Raw genomic sequence first — 14098 nt, forward strand, 5'->3', positions numbered from 1 at the left:
AGCGGGAAGGAGGAAAATGAGGGCGCGATCCTGACGCCCAGTGGCGGTCACAGCAACATGTTGGAACACCATTTCCAGACCTCTCGTTGTGTACATTTTTTAATGTCAGTGTGAACACATGGCATATCAAAATGAAAGTATCAATATTTAAAAAATTAACATCTGCTTTTAAAGGGAAAGCACACACATTATAGAAAGCTTGGAAAATACTGAAACGTATAAAGGAAGTTAAATCTCCTAGAATGCTGTTAGCCAAAAATAATCATAGCTCCTAGTTTCGTATATTCCCTTAGTTTTTTTCCTGTTAATTTTCTTTTTTACATAGTCAAGCTCAGAATGTATAAGGTTTTTAAGTATGGTTAACAAAGGCCTGCATGGATGATGACGAAGGTCTCGGTAACAGACAGTATTTGCCATTCAGATTATTCAGTAGGTTTTCAAGAGGCAGGAAATAATCACCCCTGTACCCATCCATTCATATGACTATCAATCAAAACATCTGTAAGCCTTAAAGTTTCTACCAAGATGAACTCTGACATGGATTACCATAGTTTCTTTTTTTCATCACTTTAGGTATAAAACATATGATAAGAATACTCCACACAGCCCTCGCTGGTTTGGCTCAGAGGTTAGAGTGTTGGCCCAAGGATTAAAGGGTTCTGGGTGCCGATTCTGGTCAAGGGCACCTACCTTGGTTGCAGGCTTGTTCCCCAACCCTGTTGGGGCATGTGTGGGAGGCAACCAATCGATGTCTCTTTCTCACATCGATGTTTCTCTCTGTCTCTCCCCCTCCCTCCCACACTCTTTAAAAGTCAATGGGGGGGAAAAAATCCTCGGGTGAGGATTAACAAAACAAAACAGAAAAAGAATATGCTCTACATAAAGCTTTCCATACCATGCAAAAGCCCTTCTAGGGGAGGAATCACAGCAGCTGCCGCCTGATGAGAAGGTTTTAGTATCCTACTGTGAAAAGTATACGACGTGCCTCACACATTCTGCACACCTAACTTCACATAAAACAGGGTTAACAAGAAAATAAGACAGGACAATGGCTCAAGGAAGTTCTAAATGGTTAACAGAACTGATTTTAGCCTAATAAAAATTCCAGAGAATTTATTATCTAAACTGAAAACAGCAACTTCAGAGGTACATACAGTAATAAACCTTTACAACAGCTGTTAAGGAAAAGCGGTGAAGCAAGTTTACACGCGTTTCTGAAGGCAAGCCAAGAGCGAGTGCACCCGCTGGAATGTCGATCCCGTTCACACGGCGCCCTCCGGAGTTAAATGCTCATGACACACTGGATGAACTGAAAGAGAAAAGCCAGCATTACCGCGCAGACCTCTTACACGTACACACTCTAACGTATGTCTTTGCAACTTACACTTCCGTATTCTAGTTCAAATTAATGGATTTAAAAAATCCTTTATAAAGTAAAAGTAAATGATGTATGGAAAGGCTCATTTCTTTGAGGAAAGCAGTCTAATATAAAATCCGATGGGTGCCCGGGCCAGGCTGCTCAGTGGGATGGAGTGTCGTCCCCTTATATCAAACGTTTACAGGCTCGATCCTGGTTGTACAGGAGGCAATGGCCCAAGTTTTTCTCATATTGATGTTTCTCTCCCTCTCTTCCTCCCTCTCTCTCTAAAATCAGTCAACATCCTTTAACCCTAAGGAGGGTTAAAAAAGAAAAATCCAATGGGTTTCTCACATCAAAGCTCACCTCAGAGCTTACTCCAGGGTATATAGAATTATTTAAATTCCAAATACGACCTAAGACTCAAGAAATGGGCATGGCCAAAGGTTCCTACTCACAAGTAGAAATAACAACTCAGCTTACACATTCCTATCACATGGAGACCTCCAAACTGCACAGGATTACCCCGTTACTCTCACGGAGCTCCTTAAAACAGTTTATACTCCCTTCCAATCTGCTTAATCGATCACTGGAATGGTAGCATGCGAGTGTATGTGTGCACAGAAACAGCTCGGAGCCTCCTGCAGCTCAGACCCAGCTCAGAAGCATCAGCGTGCGCTGTGAAGCGTTTGTTTGCTCTGCCACTAAATACACACCAACAGATGGGGCTTTTTACCCATTTTCTCTTTCACTCTTCTCACACCTGTGAGGACCGTGCACTGCTAATCCACGCAGCATTCCTGCAAGGCCCCGCTGACCACCCCCATCTCAGGGGAAAAGAAGCTAAGGGGCAAGAGGTCTAGGTATCTCTTAAGTGGCCCCCTCTGAGGCCAGAGGCTGTGCACTTTCCACTCCACAGGCTGCCTCCTTTGGAAACAGTGATGGGACTGTCACCTGAGAAGTTGCACGTGAAAGAGAACACATCTTTGAGTGTAAGAAATAAACATAATTACACACAAGTCTTTCCAAAGTGCACCCATAAGTGCAGCAGCTGCTGAGCTGCATTCGTATGTATCTTTGTATTTTGTGATGGAGCAACATTTAATTTATTCAGTTATCACAGTGACTTTATTCTAAACACAATTAAAAAAAATCAATGGCTTTAAAGCAAAAAAAATGGAGAAACAACTAAACATCTCCCTAGCTCTGTTAAGTCTATCCAGCAAATGCAATCAAAGATGGCCCTTGGGTACCTTCACGCTGGTGAAGGCCTATCCTTCCTCATTTAGTGTGGCTGTTTCAGAAACCCTGGAGTTTGTGCCCGATGTTCTCCTTGAAGGACATGGGGGTGTCACCTAGTGCCCTGAGCTCTGAAAGTTCCTTCTCAGTGACTGAGATGAAGGCAAAGGCAGATACAACACTTGCACGACGCTTTTCAAGGACATTTCTGATTGAAATCTCCCAGCAGCCGGGTGAAAAAGGCATTCCTTCCTCTTCTTCCCTCACAGGCTCAGAGCAGTGCAGAAACCTGCCCGGGCGACCCAGCCAGAATGGGACAAGCTGGGCTTTGACCCAGGCCTTTTTAATACACAGCAAACGGTGTTCTATGGGTAAGATGAATAATAAATGAAATTACTGATTTTGAATGGTAGCCCCTCATCACTGAAGCCTGGATCACTCTGACATCCTTAAGATGCTCCTAACAGTTAACTTTAAAGGGCATCCCATTTGGTGTGCATCTTCTGCAGCTACTCAGTTCTGAATTTACTGAGACTTACATCATCATAGGGGAAATTCACAACGCCCTGCTGAGCAGTATCCCGCCTTCGGAAGTTATCTGTAAAACAAGACAGTAAATTTAAAAAAAAAAAAAAATTATATATATATATATTATTTGAACTCAAAATAGTTAATTATTTTGGCTTTCGGTTCACACTGCAGTATCATTTAAATTGTACAACCAGCCAAAATAACCAAAACACCAAAGCAAAGAAGCCAACTGTATGAATAAAAATAAAAGACAAAGTAATACAATGTGCAGAAGTGGGCCATCTGTCTGTCTCTTTCAGTGCGGAGCTGAAAGAAAACACTTTATCCCAGAGTCAGTAAAAGCTGTGCAGCTTCTGAGGCCATTTCTTCATTTTGATGAAAGCACAGATTTCAAAGTTCTTAATGTCACAGATATTGCTTAACTGGGAAAGAGGTGGTGTTTGTACTATGGCAAATGGGCTGTGATAAAATATTCCACCTGAGCTCTCTGCCCTGTTGAAAAGGATTTGCTTTAAAAAAAAAAAAAAAAAAAGTCTCTCAAATTTTTGTTTAGGATCAATAAAAATCATAAAACTCGATATTAAAAAAGAGTAAAAAGGAATGGAACAAGAAAATATATACTAAAGGAAAAAAACAGAGGGAATAGAAATGTATAGAGATTATTGATGTCTTATGGTTTAAGAAATACACCTGAAACAGATGACTACTATTTTAAATTACTTTCCATAGGAGGAAATAAGAATGAGAACTACAAATGAGTGATTCACTCTTTTCAGATATTTCACATACTACTAGGGAGACATCACAGGATACTCTGGTCAAAAAATTAGTTTGTCATGTTTTGGAACATTTCAGTAAAATTGTGTTAGGGTGTTTTTTTTGTGGTTTTTTTTTTTTTTTTAATGGCAGCTCATGTACAAATCTGAAAAAAAATCTGAAAAAATAATTCTGCTAGATGAGGTTCATAGAAATGTTAAAAAGCCACTTATGTTAGGGGGAAAAAAAAAAAAGATGAGGACAATAAAAGTGCAGAAGCACTGAGAAGTGAAAGGTCATAAAAAGGCATGTCTTCCTGACCCACGGGGACGCCACCGCCTCAGAGAACACACCTGTCAGGGCGCGCAGCTTGACACAGCAGGCGATGTAGTCGTCAAAGGTGATCTTCCCGTTGGTGCTGTATCGCTTTGCAATTGAATTCACGGCCTGGGGACTCAACCGAAATCCTGAACGAAAGAAAATTCGTCCAGCCAAAAAAGTTAAAGGATGGCAGAAATGATCATTAAAAATAATCAAGCACAACGTTTTTAAGACCGAGGGTATTTAATACACAACACTTCTAGAGTACAGAAGATTTGGAAATTAAAAAAGAAAAAAACAAGACTCCTCCCCATACCCACCCATGGTTGTCAGGGCCTTCTGCAGCTCTTGAGGATCCACGGTGCCACTCCTGTCGCTGTCAAAACTGGTGAAGTGCTGTCTCCAGCCGTTCAGTACAGACCAGAGCTCCTTAAATTCACTGAAACCCATGGTGCCTGACAGATCTCTCTGAGCTGTCATTAAGGATTCAGAGCATCTTTTTTTTAGGGCAATGATTTCTAATGATTAAATCAAAGATCAAGGATAAGGAAATTCAATGTTCTTTCTGCTACAAAGGTTAAACATGTCCCAGGGCCTCTGGAAAAAGGCCTGAGTCCACCTTCTCATGGTGGGAGGAAAGATAATCTATGTGATAGGATTACAAGGAAATGGGATGGTCACTGCAAAGCAACAAGTAAAAAGCACTCTTGTTACTGGAACTGGTTGCACTTTCTGGATGCCCCAGGCCAGTGGTCGGCAAACTCATTAGTCAACAGAGCCAAATATCCACAGTACAATGATTTAAATTTATTTTGAGAGCCGAAAACCGACTTCTGCGCATGGGCCATGAAGTTTCAATCGCACTGTATGTGACATTTTGTGGAAGAGCCACAGTCAAGGGGCCAAAGAGCCGCATGTGGCTCTCGAGCCACGGTTTGCCCACCACTGCCCCAGGCTATGCAGCTCACCTTTCTGTCCTGGGGCCCTTGTGGGGCCTCACACTCCCTGGGTAAGCCCTCCCAGAGCTAGTTTTCACTTGAGCAGGTGAGGTGGGATGGAAGGTACCCTAGGGTCAGGACTTGCTAAACTGAGTCCAACAACTGTGCTGTAAAAGCTCCACGGCTTGAAGGTCAGCTGCCAGTCGCACAGAACAATCACTGCTGAAGCGAGAAAGCTTCCCTGACACTCCGAGTTCTACTCTGCTCTCCTTGGCTGCTTCGCTGAATTCTTGAACAACTGACATCTTACTAAGCTCCCTTCCTTTCTCCAATTTCCATCTTAAAAGCTAAGGATTTAAAATATATATATATATATACACACACACACACACACACACACACACACACACGTGTGTGTGTGTGTGTGTGTGTGTGTGTGTGTGTGTGTGATTTACCAGTTTCCCATGTATTCATTATTAGAGGAATCCCTTTAGGGAGGAATTTTTGTGACAAGAAAAAATACTCCAAACAACAATGCAGGTAAAGGATACATCCAGCATGGAAACCATAAGCCGACAGGTCTCCAGGTTAAAAGCTGTTAAATCAAGGAAAGGGAATACCTATTAATACAATTTCAAAAATTCACATTGCATTAGATACATTCAAATTAATTCGGAATATGATTTACACACTTCTGCTTCGGGGCAGTATTAGTTGAAACAAGAATGGTCGTACAGCGGTAACTGTTGAAGCTGAGACATGGGTACAGAGATGCTCACTGTATAATTATCTCTATCTTGGATAAGCTTAACGTTTTCCATAGTATAGTCTTTTAAAAATATTATGTACTTTCTTCCCTTTGAAACTGTAACACAGTGAGTTCAATTCAACCAGAACAAACCACAACGTATTCCATCCACCACTGTGAGCAGGAAGGCAGGGATGATTTATGACCGCTCCTCCTTGACAGCAGGTTTGCTAGTTTTTTGTCTAATCCTATTTTTCTTTCTTTTCCCTAAATTTAATGTCAGGCTCCGAATGGCAGCCTCTAACCTCAAATAGCGTGGCCTCTGTTCACACACAATAAGATTATATATAGAAACAGGTAAACATGCTAGCGAGAATTGTGTTAATAAATAAGAGCGCTCTGGAGTAAGATGCAATGAGGACTTAGATGCTCCTTCCTAGTAAGAGAGGCTTCGTAGAAACAGCAGCATTTAGGCCAAACCGTGAATGACAGAAAGATGGGGGACATTTGGTGACAGCCAAATGCAGCTAGGATGCAGCCAAATACAGCTGGGATCCAAGCAAAGATGCAGGAAAGTCCGGGGCAGTCAAAGGAAGTGGGAGGACGTAGGTGCCTTTCAATGAGGCTACCCTACCTTGAATTCCTGCTGAACTGTTTAGCTTTTATTTTTAGGCACCAAGGAGCTACTTCAGAGTTTTAGAGGAGGAGAGTGACATGTTAGAGTTGTTTTAGAAAGAACAGAAATCTGGTCTTTTTTTGTGTGAGGTTTACAAAGGAAGGGAATGTGATGGGCAGTGAACAAAACTGAACAGAAAAGTCCCCTATTCCAGACCATTCTAGGGACTAGAATGCTGATGTCTAATCAGTTTGGGTGAGGAAACGCTGGCTCACTATTACTTGTATTTCCCCTCCGGAGAAAGCTTCTGTTGAATTCGAATTCCGTTTTACACAGTTGCAAAATCATCTTCTCTGTCATTGTACCTTTCCCCTCCTTCTCCAGTCCATTCTGCTAGCACGGCTCACACACCGTTTCTTCCAGGAGGAATCCACAGGGTAACACACCTCGCAGGAGGGCCCTGCCTCCAGCCTTTCTCTGCTGCCCAGAGGAACAGCGACACACGAGGCAAACACAGACGCTGAGTGACTGTCTTAGAGATGAGCCTCTGCCCTCATCAGCTCCACCTCTAGGTGTGGCCGCTTCCTATTACACGGGTCACAAAGGCGCCTGCAGGTACTGGGCTGGAGTTGACCCCTTCACCCCCCGCCTGTGCTGTTTCGGTGAGGAAGCTGGGTTTGATATAAAGGTTTGGCCTAAATGCTGCCGTTTCTACGAAGCCTCTCTTACTAGGAAGGAGCATCGAAGTCCTCATTGCATCTTACTCCAGAGCGCTCTTATTTATTAACACAATTCTCGCCAGCGTGTTTACCTGGTTCCATACATAATCTTATTGTGTGTGAACAGAGGTCAGGCTATGTGAGGTAGGAGGCTGCCATTCAGAGCCTGACATTAAATTTAGGGAAAAGAAAGAAAAATAGGATTAGACAAAAAACTAGCGAACCAGCTGTTGATTGATAGTCAAGTGAATGTGTCGTTTGTGTATTACAAAACTGGCTCTGACAGCTGTCACGTAGGATGGCTCTGCGGTTCGGGACAAAAACCCCCCCCCCTCCCCCCCGCCCCCCACCAGATGAGGGGAGTGAGCCCACGGAGCCCATCACGTGGTCCCGGTGACTCAGGGAATACCACCTCCTGAGCTCACAGGGTTCCGATGACTCAGGAAATGTCCTCTCTAAAGCCACACCCTGAAGCACGACTTTCTCAGATGCTATTTTTACAAGGACTGCTCTCCGAGGATGTACAGGCCACTGGGTGAGTCAGATTTAAAGCCTACCACACCTCTTCTACTGAGCATGTGTGGAACAACATCGTGCGCTCCCCTGGGTAAACCCTGTCATTAGACTGTCTGTTCACGAGCCTCAGCCGCTTGACGTTAACAGTTAACAATGTACAAGTATTGCCTCCAAAAAAAAAAAAAAAAAAATCCCCTCATCTGGAAGGTGCTTCTTTTGTGTAGGATCAGATTAAATGGCAGAAATGTAAAAGCTTCCTCCTTTGGGCTAATTCCCCCAACTAGGACATATTAATAGGAGATTGATGGCACATGAAACAAAGGATAAAACCAGAAATGCAAATAGGCTAGAAAGAGAGCCAACTAGTAAATACGCCGTGTCAAACAGCAAAAAACGTGCAACTACAAATCCTCAGGCGTGCACTTTCATTTGGGAATTTTAAAGCACAGTTTCCCAGGCAGTGGGGGCTTCGATTTGATGTTCTGCCTCAATGAGCAACCGGCAAAGAGGTTGGCAGCTAAGGCACCTCAGTCAGGACACTATCATGTACCCGGTTATCTGTCATGGCCCAGAGTCGATCTGAAAAGAGCTGTGTGGGGGCATGAGAACCCCTGGTCAGGCCCTAACCAGTTTGGCTCAGTGGATAGAGCGTTGGGCTGGGGACCTAAGGGCCCCGGGTACGATTTCAGTCAAGGGCATGTACCTTGGTTGCAGACACATCCTCAGTAGGTTTGTAGGAGGCAGCTGATAGATGTTTCTCTCTCATGGATGTCTCTAACTCTCTATCCCTCTCCCTTCCTCTCTGTAAAAAATAAATAAATAAATAAATAAATAAATAAATATCAATAAAAATATAAAAAGAACCCCTGGACAGGAGGCAGCCTCTTTGCAATGCTTCCCTATCTGCAACTCGAGGCAGAGCTCAAAGGGTAGGGCAGTGGTGTGAGCGCTAAGTTGTAAGCACTGTGAGGAACTGTGGAGGAGGGGAAGGAGGACTTGTGGACAGAGTCAGAAGTTAGGAAGGCCATGTCTCAGCCCAAACACATTCTCTGAAGTGGAAAGAGGAAAGACCCGGGAAAGCCATGGCAAATATTCGTGTTGCCAGCAGCATGCTGAGACAGGAATGCAGGCCTGGCTCCTTGAAGGCCAGGGGTGGATGACAGAACCCACCACTCAGAACCAGGAGGGCAGGCAGGCCACTAGGGGACCAAGCCACTCAATGCCCTCAGTGCCACCAGGCTCGGGACAGAGTAAGCTCTCGGCAAATAGTACGTGTTCGCTGTTGTGCACGAAAAAGGGACCATCACAAGCTGCCAGGGAGCCACATGGCCGGCCTGGCACACTCAGTGACCGAAAGTGACCGCACAGGATGGTCTGGTCATAAATTCCTACCTGGGCCAGCCCTGGGGGTAATCACATCCCAGGCCTGTATCTTCCTTCGCAAAGGTCAATCTTTACACTGAGTGCGCCCAGTCCACTCCGATGCATCTGGGATAGCAGAGCTTTGAAATGCCAGTAATTTTCTTCCCCTAGCCCTGGAAGGCACAGCCTCCGGCACCAGAGTGCAAGACACAGCACTCATTGTAACCTAATTTCTCACATACCAGCTCTGCGTGCTATGAATGCTAATTATTAACCGTCCTGTACCCATGGAGGTGACACCATGTGCTTCTCCATTCTGCCCTTTACCCAACCCTAGAGATGTCCCCGCTTTGTTTTCTCCCGCCTCCTTAACCTACCACCCATGGACTCCATGTACCTTTCTTACGTTTGCCCCCTTGATTCCTAATCCATAAGAGGAACTACAAAACTGCCCATCTCTGGGGCATTTTCTCCATTTGTTGGGATTTTGCTTAAAAAAAAAACCTCATGAAACTTTTCTATAGACGGGACATTCTCCTGTCCTTAAAGACACCTAAGCTGGAAGGTTTCATTTCAGCACTTACCTCGCCCCCTGCGAAGGAGAACACGGGAACTGTGAACCCAGAAATACGGAACTCAAATCTAAGAAACCCACTCAATGGGCAGGTGGTGTGAAACGACTTATTATTAAGCACTGCATTCACATTCACACTTTGAAATAATAAACGGAATTTAGCTTTTGAAATTCTAAATGTTGCAGGATCGGGAACACTCAGTTTCCTTGAAGGCTGTAATCACAGGCGACAGCTAAAATGTGAAAGGCAAGCGCACGTCAGGAGAAACTCTGGGGCTGTCCACTTACGTTTGTATCCCCCGGCGATGCCCGACTCTGTCAGGCATTTCTGCAGCTCATCAGCATCTATTTGTCCATCCTTTTGAAAACAAAAATGGGAAGAGAAATCACAATAGTCATATGTACCGTCCAGTTCTCTGTGTACTTTCAGTATTCAATGTATCAATAATAACCAAGAAAATGAGTTACTATCATACATGACATTTTTTAAAAAGAAATACGTTTCAAAAATAGGCATTCTTCTCTTCATCCTACTTCCAAAAATGATTGTATGATAAAAGGCAAATCTTCCACAAATGGATAATTAGGCCCGTAACAAACAAAAAAATGCATTTTTAAATATCAATTTCAGACTACTTTAAATATTTATTACAAAAGAATTAAAGTCAGAAAGCTGCTTACACACGTACTCCATTGTTACCAATACTGTTTCATCATTTCCTTTAAATTCCTGAATTAGGTTTGGCACAGACAATCTCAAGTGTAAGGTTCCCCTCTTATTAAAAGACTGAGGTGAATTCCGTTTCTTCCATTGATACTTGATATTTTCAAGTGAATGAATAAAAGGAGTTTCTTACTTGAACTTCTCTTGACTCCCCTCTGAGCTAGGAAAGTGCCAGAATTAAGCATTTTGAAATAAAATAATTTATGTAGCTGCTTAAATCCTTACTCTAGCCTTTTTGGTAGGGGAAAGCAGGGTACAGAACTGGCATCATTAAATGAAAGGCATGATTCAGAGAGACCTTCCTGTACACATTGCTTACAGTGTGGTGCATGGTGTGTTCAGATCATAACTATTATATATATATATATATATATATATATATATATATATATGGAAGATACAGGCTCCCCGTGCCTAGACCGGAAGCCAGGTATATGTTATTTTAAGGGATTTAAAAACCAAACACCTAATTCCTCAAGTCCATAGGTATTATAAGATCTAAATGGGGAGCACGGTCAGCAATTGGAAAGGCCGGGGCTCTGCTGACACAGGCCAGGCTGTGAAAGCTAAGCAGGTGGGGTCACTTACAGGGCTGGACGCTCAGGCAATCTAAGAATGTGAGTCTCGAGCTTTGCTGTGTCTTGTGGTTTCAAAGATAAGGATCATTAACAGATGAAGGAGATACGTCAAGGGAAGCTCTTTCCGTTTTAGACTCAATTTTCCACTCGATTTCTCAAACTGAGTTTCTTAGAGTGCTGTTCTAAAACGTGGTCTTAGGCTTTCATCCCATGTCTCTAGGCATTCACACATTAAGACGGTGTTAGTTCTAGCTTTTGATCAAAACAAACATACGCGGGGAGGGGTTTGGGATGGGAATGGGGGGATGAGGACAATTATATGACTCCATAATCAATAAAGAAATTAAAACAAAACAAACAAAGCTAATTGAATTTATATGAGCGAATGCCTCTGCACATATCTGGGCTGTACCTGCAGCATGCTGACCACTCACAGTGACCTCCTGAGCCAGGGAAGTGACCCCCTCACTGTCCTCCTGCACCCGTCAAACCACTCAGAATTGAAAGAAGTGAAAGTTGTGGGTAAACAGGCCACAACCCCTAATAGGACAAGGAAGGCTGACCTAGCAACAGCACCTCCATCAAAGTGAAACTAAACTGTTCACAAGATCAACTTCCTGATCGTAAGAAGACAGGAGTACCTTTCTTACTTTGAAGCAGGTGGGTTTTTACCGTAAATACTCATTTCCTAAGGGGGTAACTGGTGAACACTCAAGCTCAACCCAAAAAAAGTACCCACTAGAATCTGGCTGTAGGATTCTACTAGCTTATCAAGCCTTTACGTTGTACAAACAGGGGTTTATGGTCACCAGCTTGGCAATTCCTTCTCTGGAAACCACCGTGGACCCTGACAACTCAGGTCTAAAGACATCTTTCCACCTCACAGATCTTCTAAGGGTATCAGTAATCCCCTCTTGTGTTCAATCGGACCCCAATTCAATGACAAGTATAGTTTTGAAGTGAACTAAGGTCCATACAGGAACACTTTGTCCTAATTTGTTCTGAAGATTCGGAAATAAGTAACTAAGAAGTTCCCCTTCTTGTTTCTTTGACAGAAGCAAAGGGATTCTTTTCCAGAGGAAAGGCCATTTCTTTTTTCTGGCCACTGTAACAAAGACTAATACAAATATAGACTCTCACGATTCTTAATATGAAAAGGAAAAGCTAACCTGTCCGGCTACTGCAGCAAAGTAACCATACAGCGGATCCTGCGTTTGTCCGGGAAACGTAGGCCCTCCCGGGGCCCCTCCATACTGGAACACAGAAAACACAAGTTCAGAATCATTTATTCAGCTGAACCAAGTTTCATTCCCTCCCCACTGGGCGCCTTTGTGCAAAGCCAGGCGATGATGACCCGCCCTTCCCATCCTGGACCTCCCCACCGCCACAGACCCCAACTGCAGCCCCCTACCCCTTCCTTCCAGGCTCACTCAGGCAGAATTTGCAAACGGGAGGCTCGGACCAAAACGAATGGTCCTGGCCTGACATCGGCATAAGTGAAGCAACTTAACTCCCCCAGGTTCCTTTAGTCCATGCACCCTAGGCAAGCAATTTAAAGCAAACTTAAATTTATTTTTTAGAGCGTCCTGTAGTGTTTTCAAAGCGTTTGGGGACAGGTGTAGCCAGGAACAGGGTAAGGTGTGTCAGGGTGGGGCTGTTTGCCCGGGAGGGAGCACTCTTGGAAACAGTTCCCAGGACAACGCGCATCCCGGGCGCGGGGCGAGGGGGCCCTCCTCCGGCGGGGGGACCTTGGACTCTGGCGATCGTTTCTGACCTGTCTCTCCCCCCACTTTCTTTTAAAGGAAGAAGTAGATCTCCGGTCCATTCTAGGTTAAAATGGCTGTAGCTCGTAGGGAAAACACAGAGGGAGGGGGAAGGAAGCCGACACCCCTTTGCGCAATTTCACGCCCAGAGTCGCGGGTGGGCTTCTGGGGGGTCCCCATCCACCCATGGGGAGGCGGAGGGGGACGGAGGGAAGGAGGGAGCCAGAACAACAGGCCGACAGGGCTGGGCGAGGCAGCGGGCAGGCAGGAGCCGGGGCGGGAGGCGCCGGGAGCCGCCCCGGCAAAGTGGCCCAGTGTGGTCCCCGGCGTCCCCGGTGCCCCAGGGCCGCGCGGGCTGCACTTACCCCACCTGGGTAGTACCCGCCGCCGGCGCCGGGGTGCCCGCCGGGGTGCCCGGGGTGCCCACCGGGATGCCCAGGGTGCCCGGGGTAAGCCATGGTGCTGACTGCGCCGCCGCCGCCCGCGCCGCCCGTCACCGCCCTCCCGCCAGCCCGGACCGCACCACGCGGCGGGGGGACGCGCCCGGGGCGGGGGGCCGGCGCCCGGGACCCGCAGCGGCCTCCGCCCCCGCCCCCCGCGCCCGCCCCGGGCTTTCAGAGGGCGATGCTTGGGCCGGGCGTCCCCCGAGGTCCGTGCGGCACTGAGGACCCGCGAAGTAAGTCACCCCCGGCGCTGTGCTCCCCCCGGAACCAATGGTACAGCCCAGCATCCCCAACAGGGCCCCGGGAATTCTTTTTTCCTTCCTCTTTGGCTCATTGCTGGCTTTTTTTTTTTTTTTTTTTTTTTAATGTTAAAAAACTTTATTGGAGTGCAGCATCTCGGGGAGGGGCCGGATGCCTCGGGCAGCTCTTAGGTGCTTTTGGGGGAGGAGGCGTCGCCAAATGAGAAAGCGCCTTTGCAGAAATGGAGATCAACTTCAGGAACTGGGTGCAGGGAGCGCCCGGCGGCGGGTGGTTGCAAGTTTCACTGATGAGAAGCCCGCGGCGCGGTTCCTCGCCAGGGGCATTGGCATCGGGGGTTAAGCTGGGCGCAACAGGATGCGGCCCGGGGAGGACAGAGGGCAGGTACTGGGCGGGGCAGCCGGTCCCAGGTCTTTCATAGAAAGTGAGTTTGAATTGATGTCTGGGTGAATCAGGCGAAATGACTCAGCGACTATGTGTACAAGGAAAGTTTTAGAGCAAGCCAAGAGCGCGCTGGTAAAAAAAAAAAAAAAAAAAAAAAATTCAGGGAGGCGAGAGATTGGAACTCCTCTAGGTGATTCAGAGAATGGTTTTCTTTCCTTCACACGGTTTTCTCCCCCCCCCCCCTCCCCCAGTTGAACAGTTGACGTTGTTT

At 45.8% G+C, this 14098-nt stretch overlaps 1 protein-coding gene across 2 annotated transcripts; it reads right to left on the minus strand.

Moving 5' to 3' along the window:
* Positions 1 to 83: 83 nt before the first annotated feature.
* On the minus strand, positions 84 to 13279 carry SRI (sorcin). 2 transcript variants are annotated; one of them, XM_084896466.1, is made up of 8 exons: positions 13108 to 13260; positions 12149 to 12232; positions 9966 to 10035; positions 5694 to 5737; positions 4525 to 4672; positions 4237 to 4350; positions 3136 to 3194; positions 84 to 1309 (listed from the first exon to the last, which is right to left on the minus strand). In XM_084896466.1, the coding sequence occupies exons 1-8, from the start codon at positions 13198 to 13200 to the stop codon at positions 1283 to 1285; spliced, it is 639 nt and encodes a 212-aa protein (XP_084752592.1). In that variant the 5' UTR covers positions 13201 to 13260; the 3' UTR covers positions 84 to 1282. The 2 variants fall into 2 exon arrangements, with proteins under 2 accessions (XP_084752592.1, XP_084752591.1); XM_084896465.1 differs by lacking the exon at positions 84 to 1309 and having other exon boundaries at positions 3091 to 3194; positions 13108 to 13279.
* Positions 13280 to 14098: the final 819 nt, after the last annotated feature.

This window comes from Pipistrellus hanaki (assembly GCF_964339955.1).
Source record: "Pipistrellus hanaki genome assembly, chromosome: 10".
Lineage (NCBI taxonomy): Eukaryota > Metazoa > Chordata > Mammalia > Chiroptera > Vespertilionidae > Pipistrellus > Pipistrellus hanaki.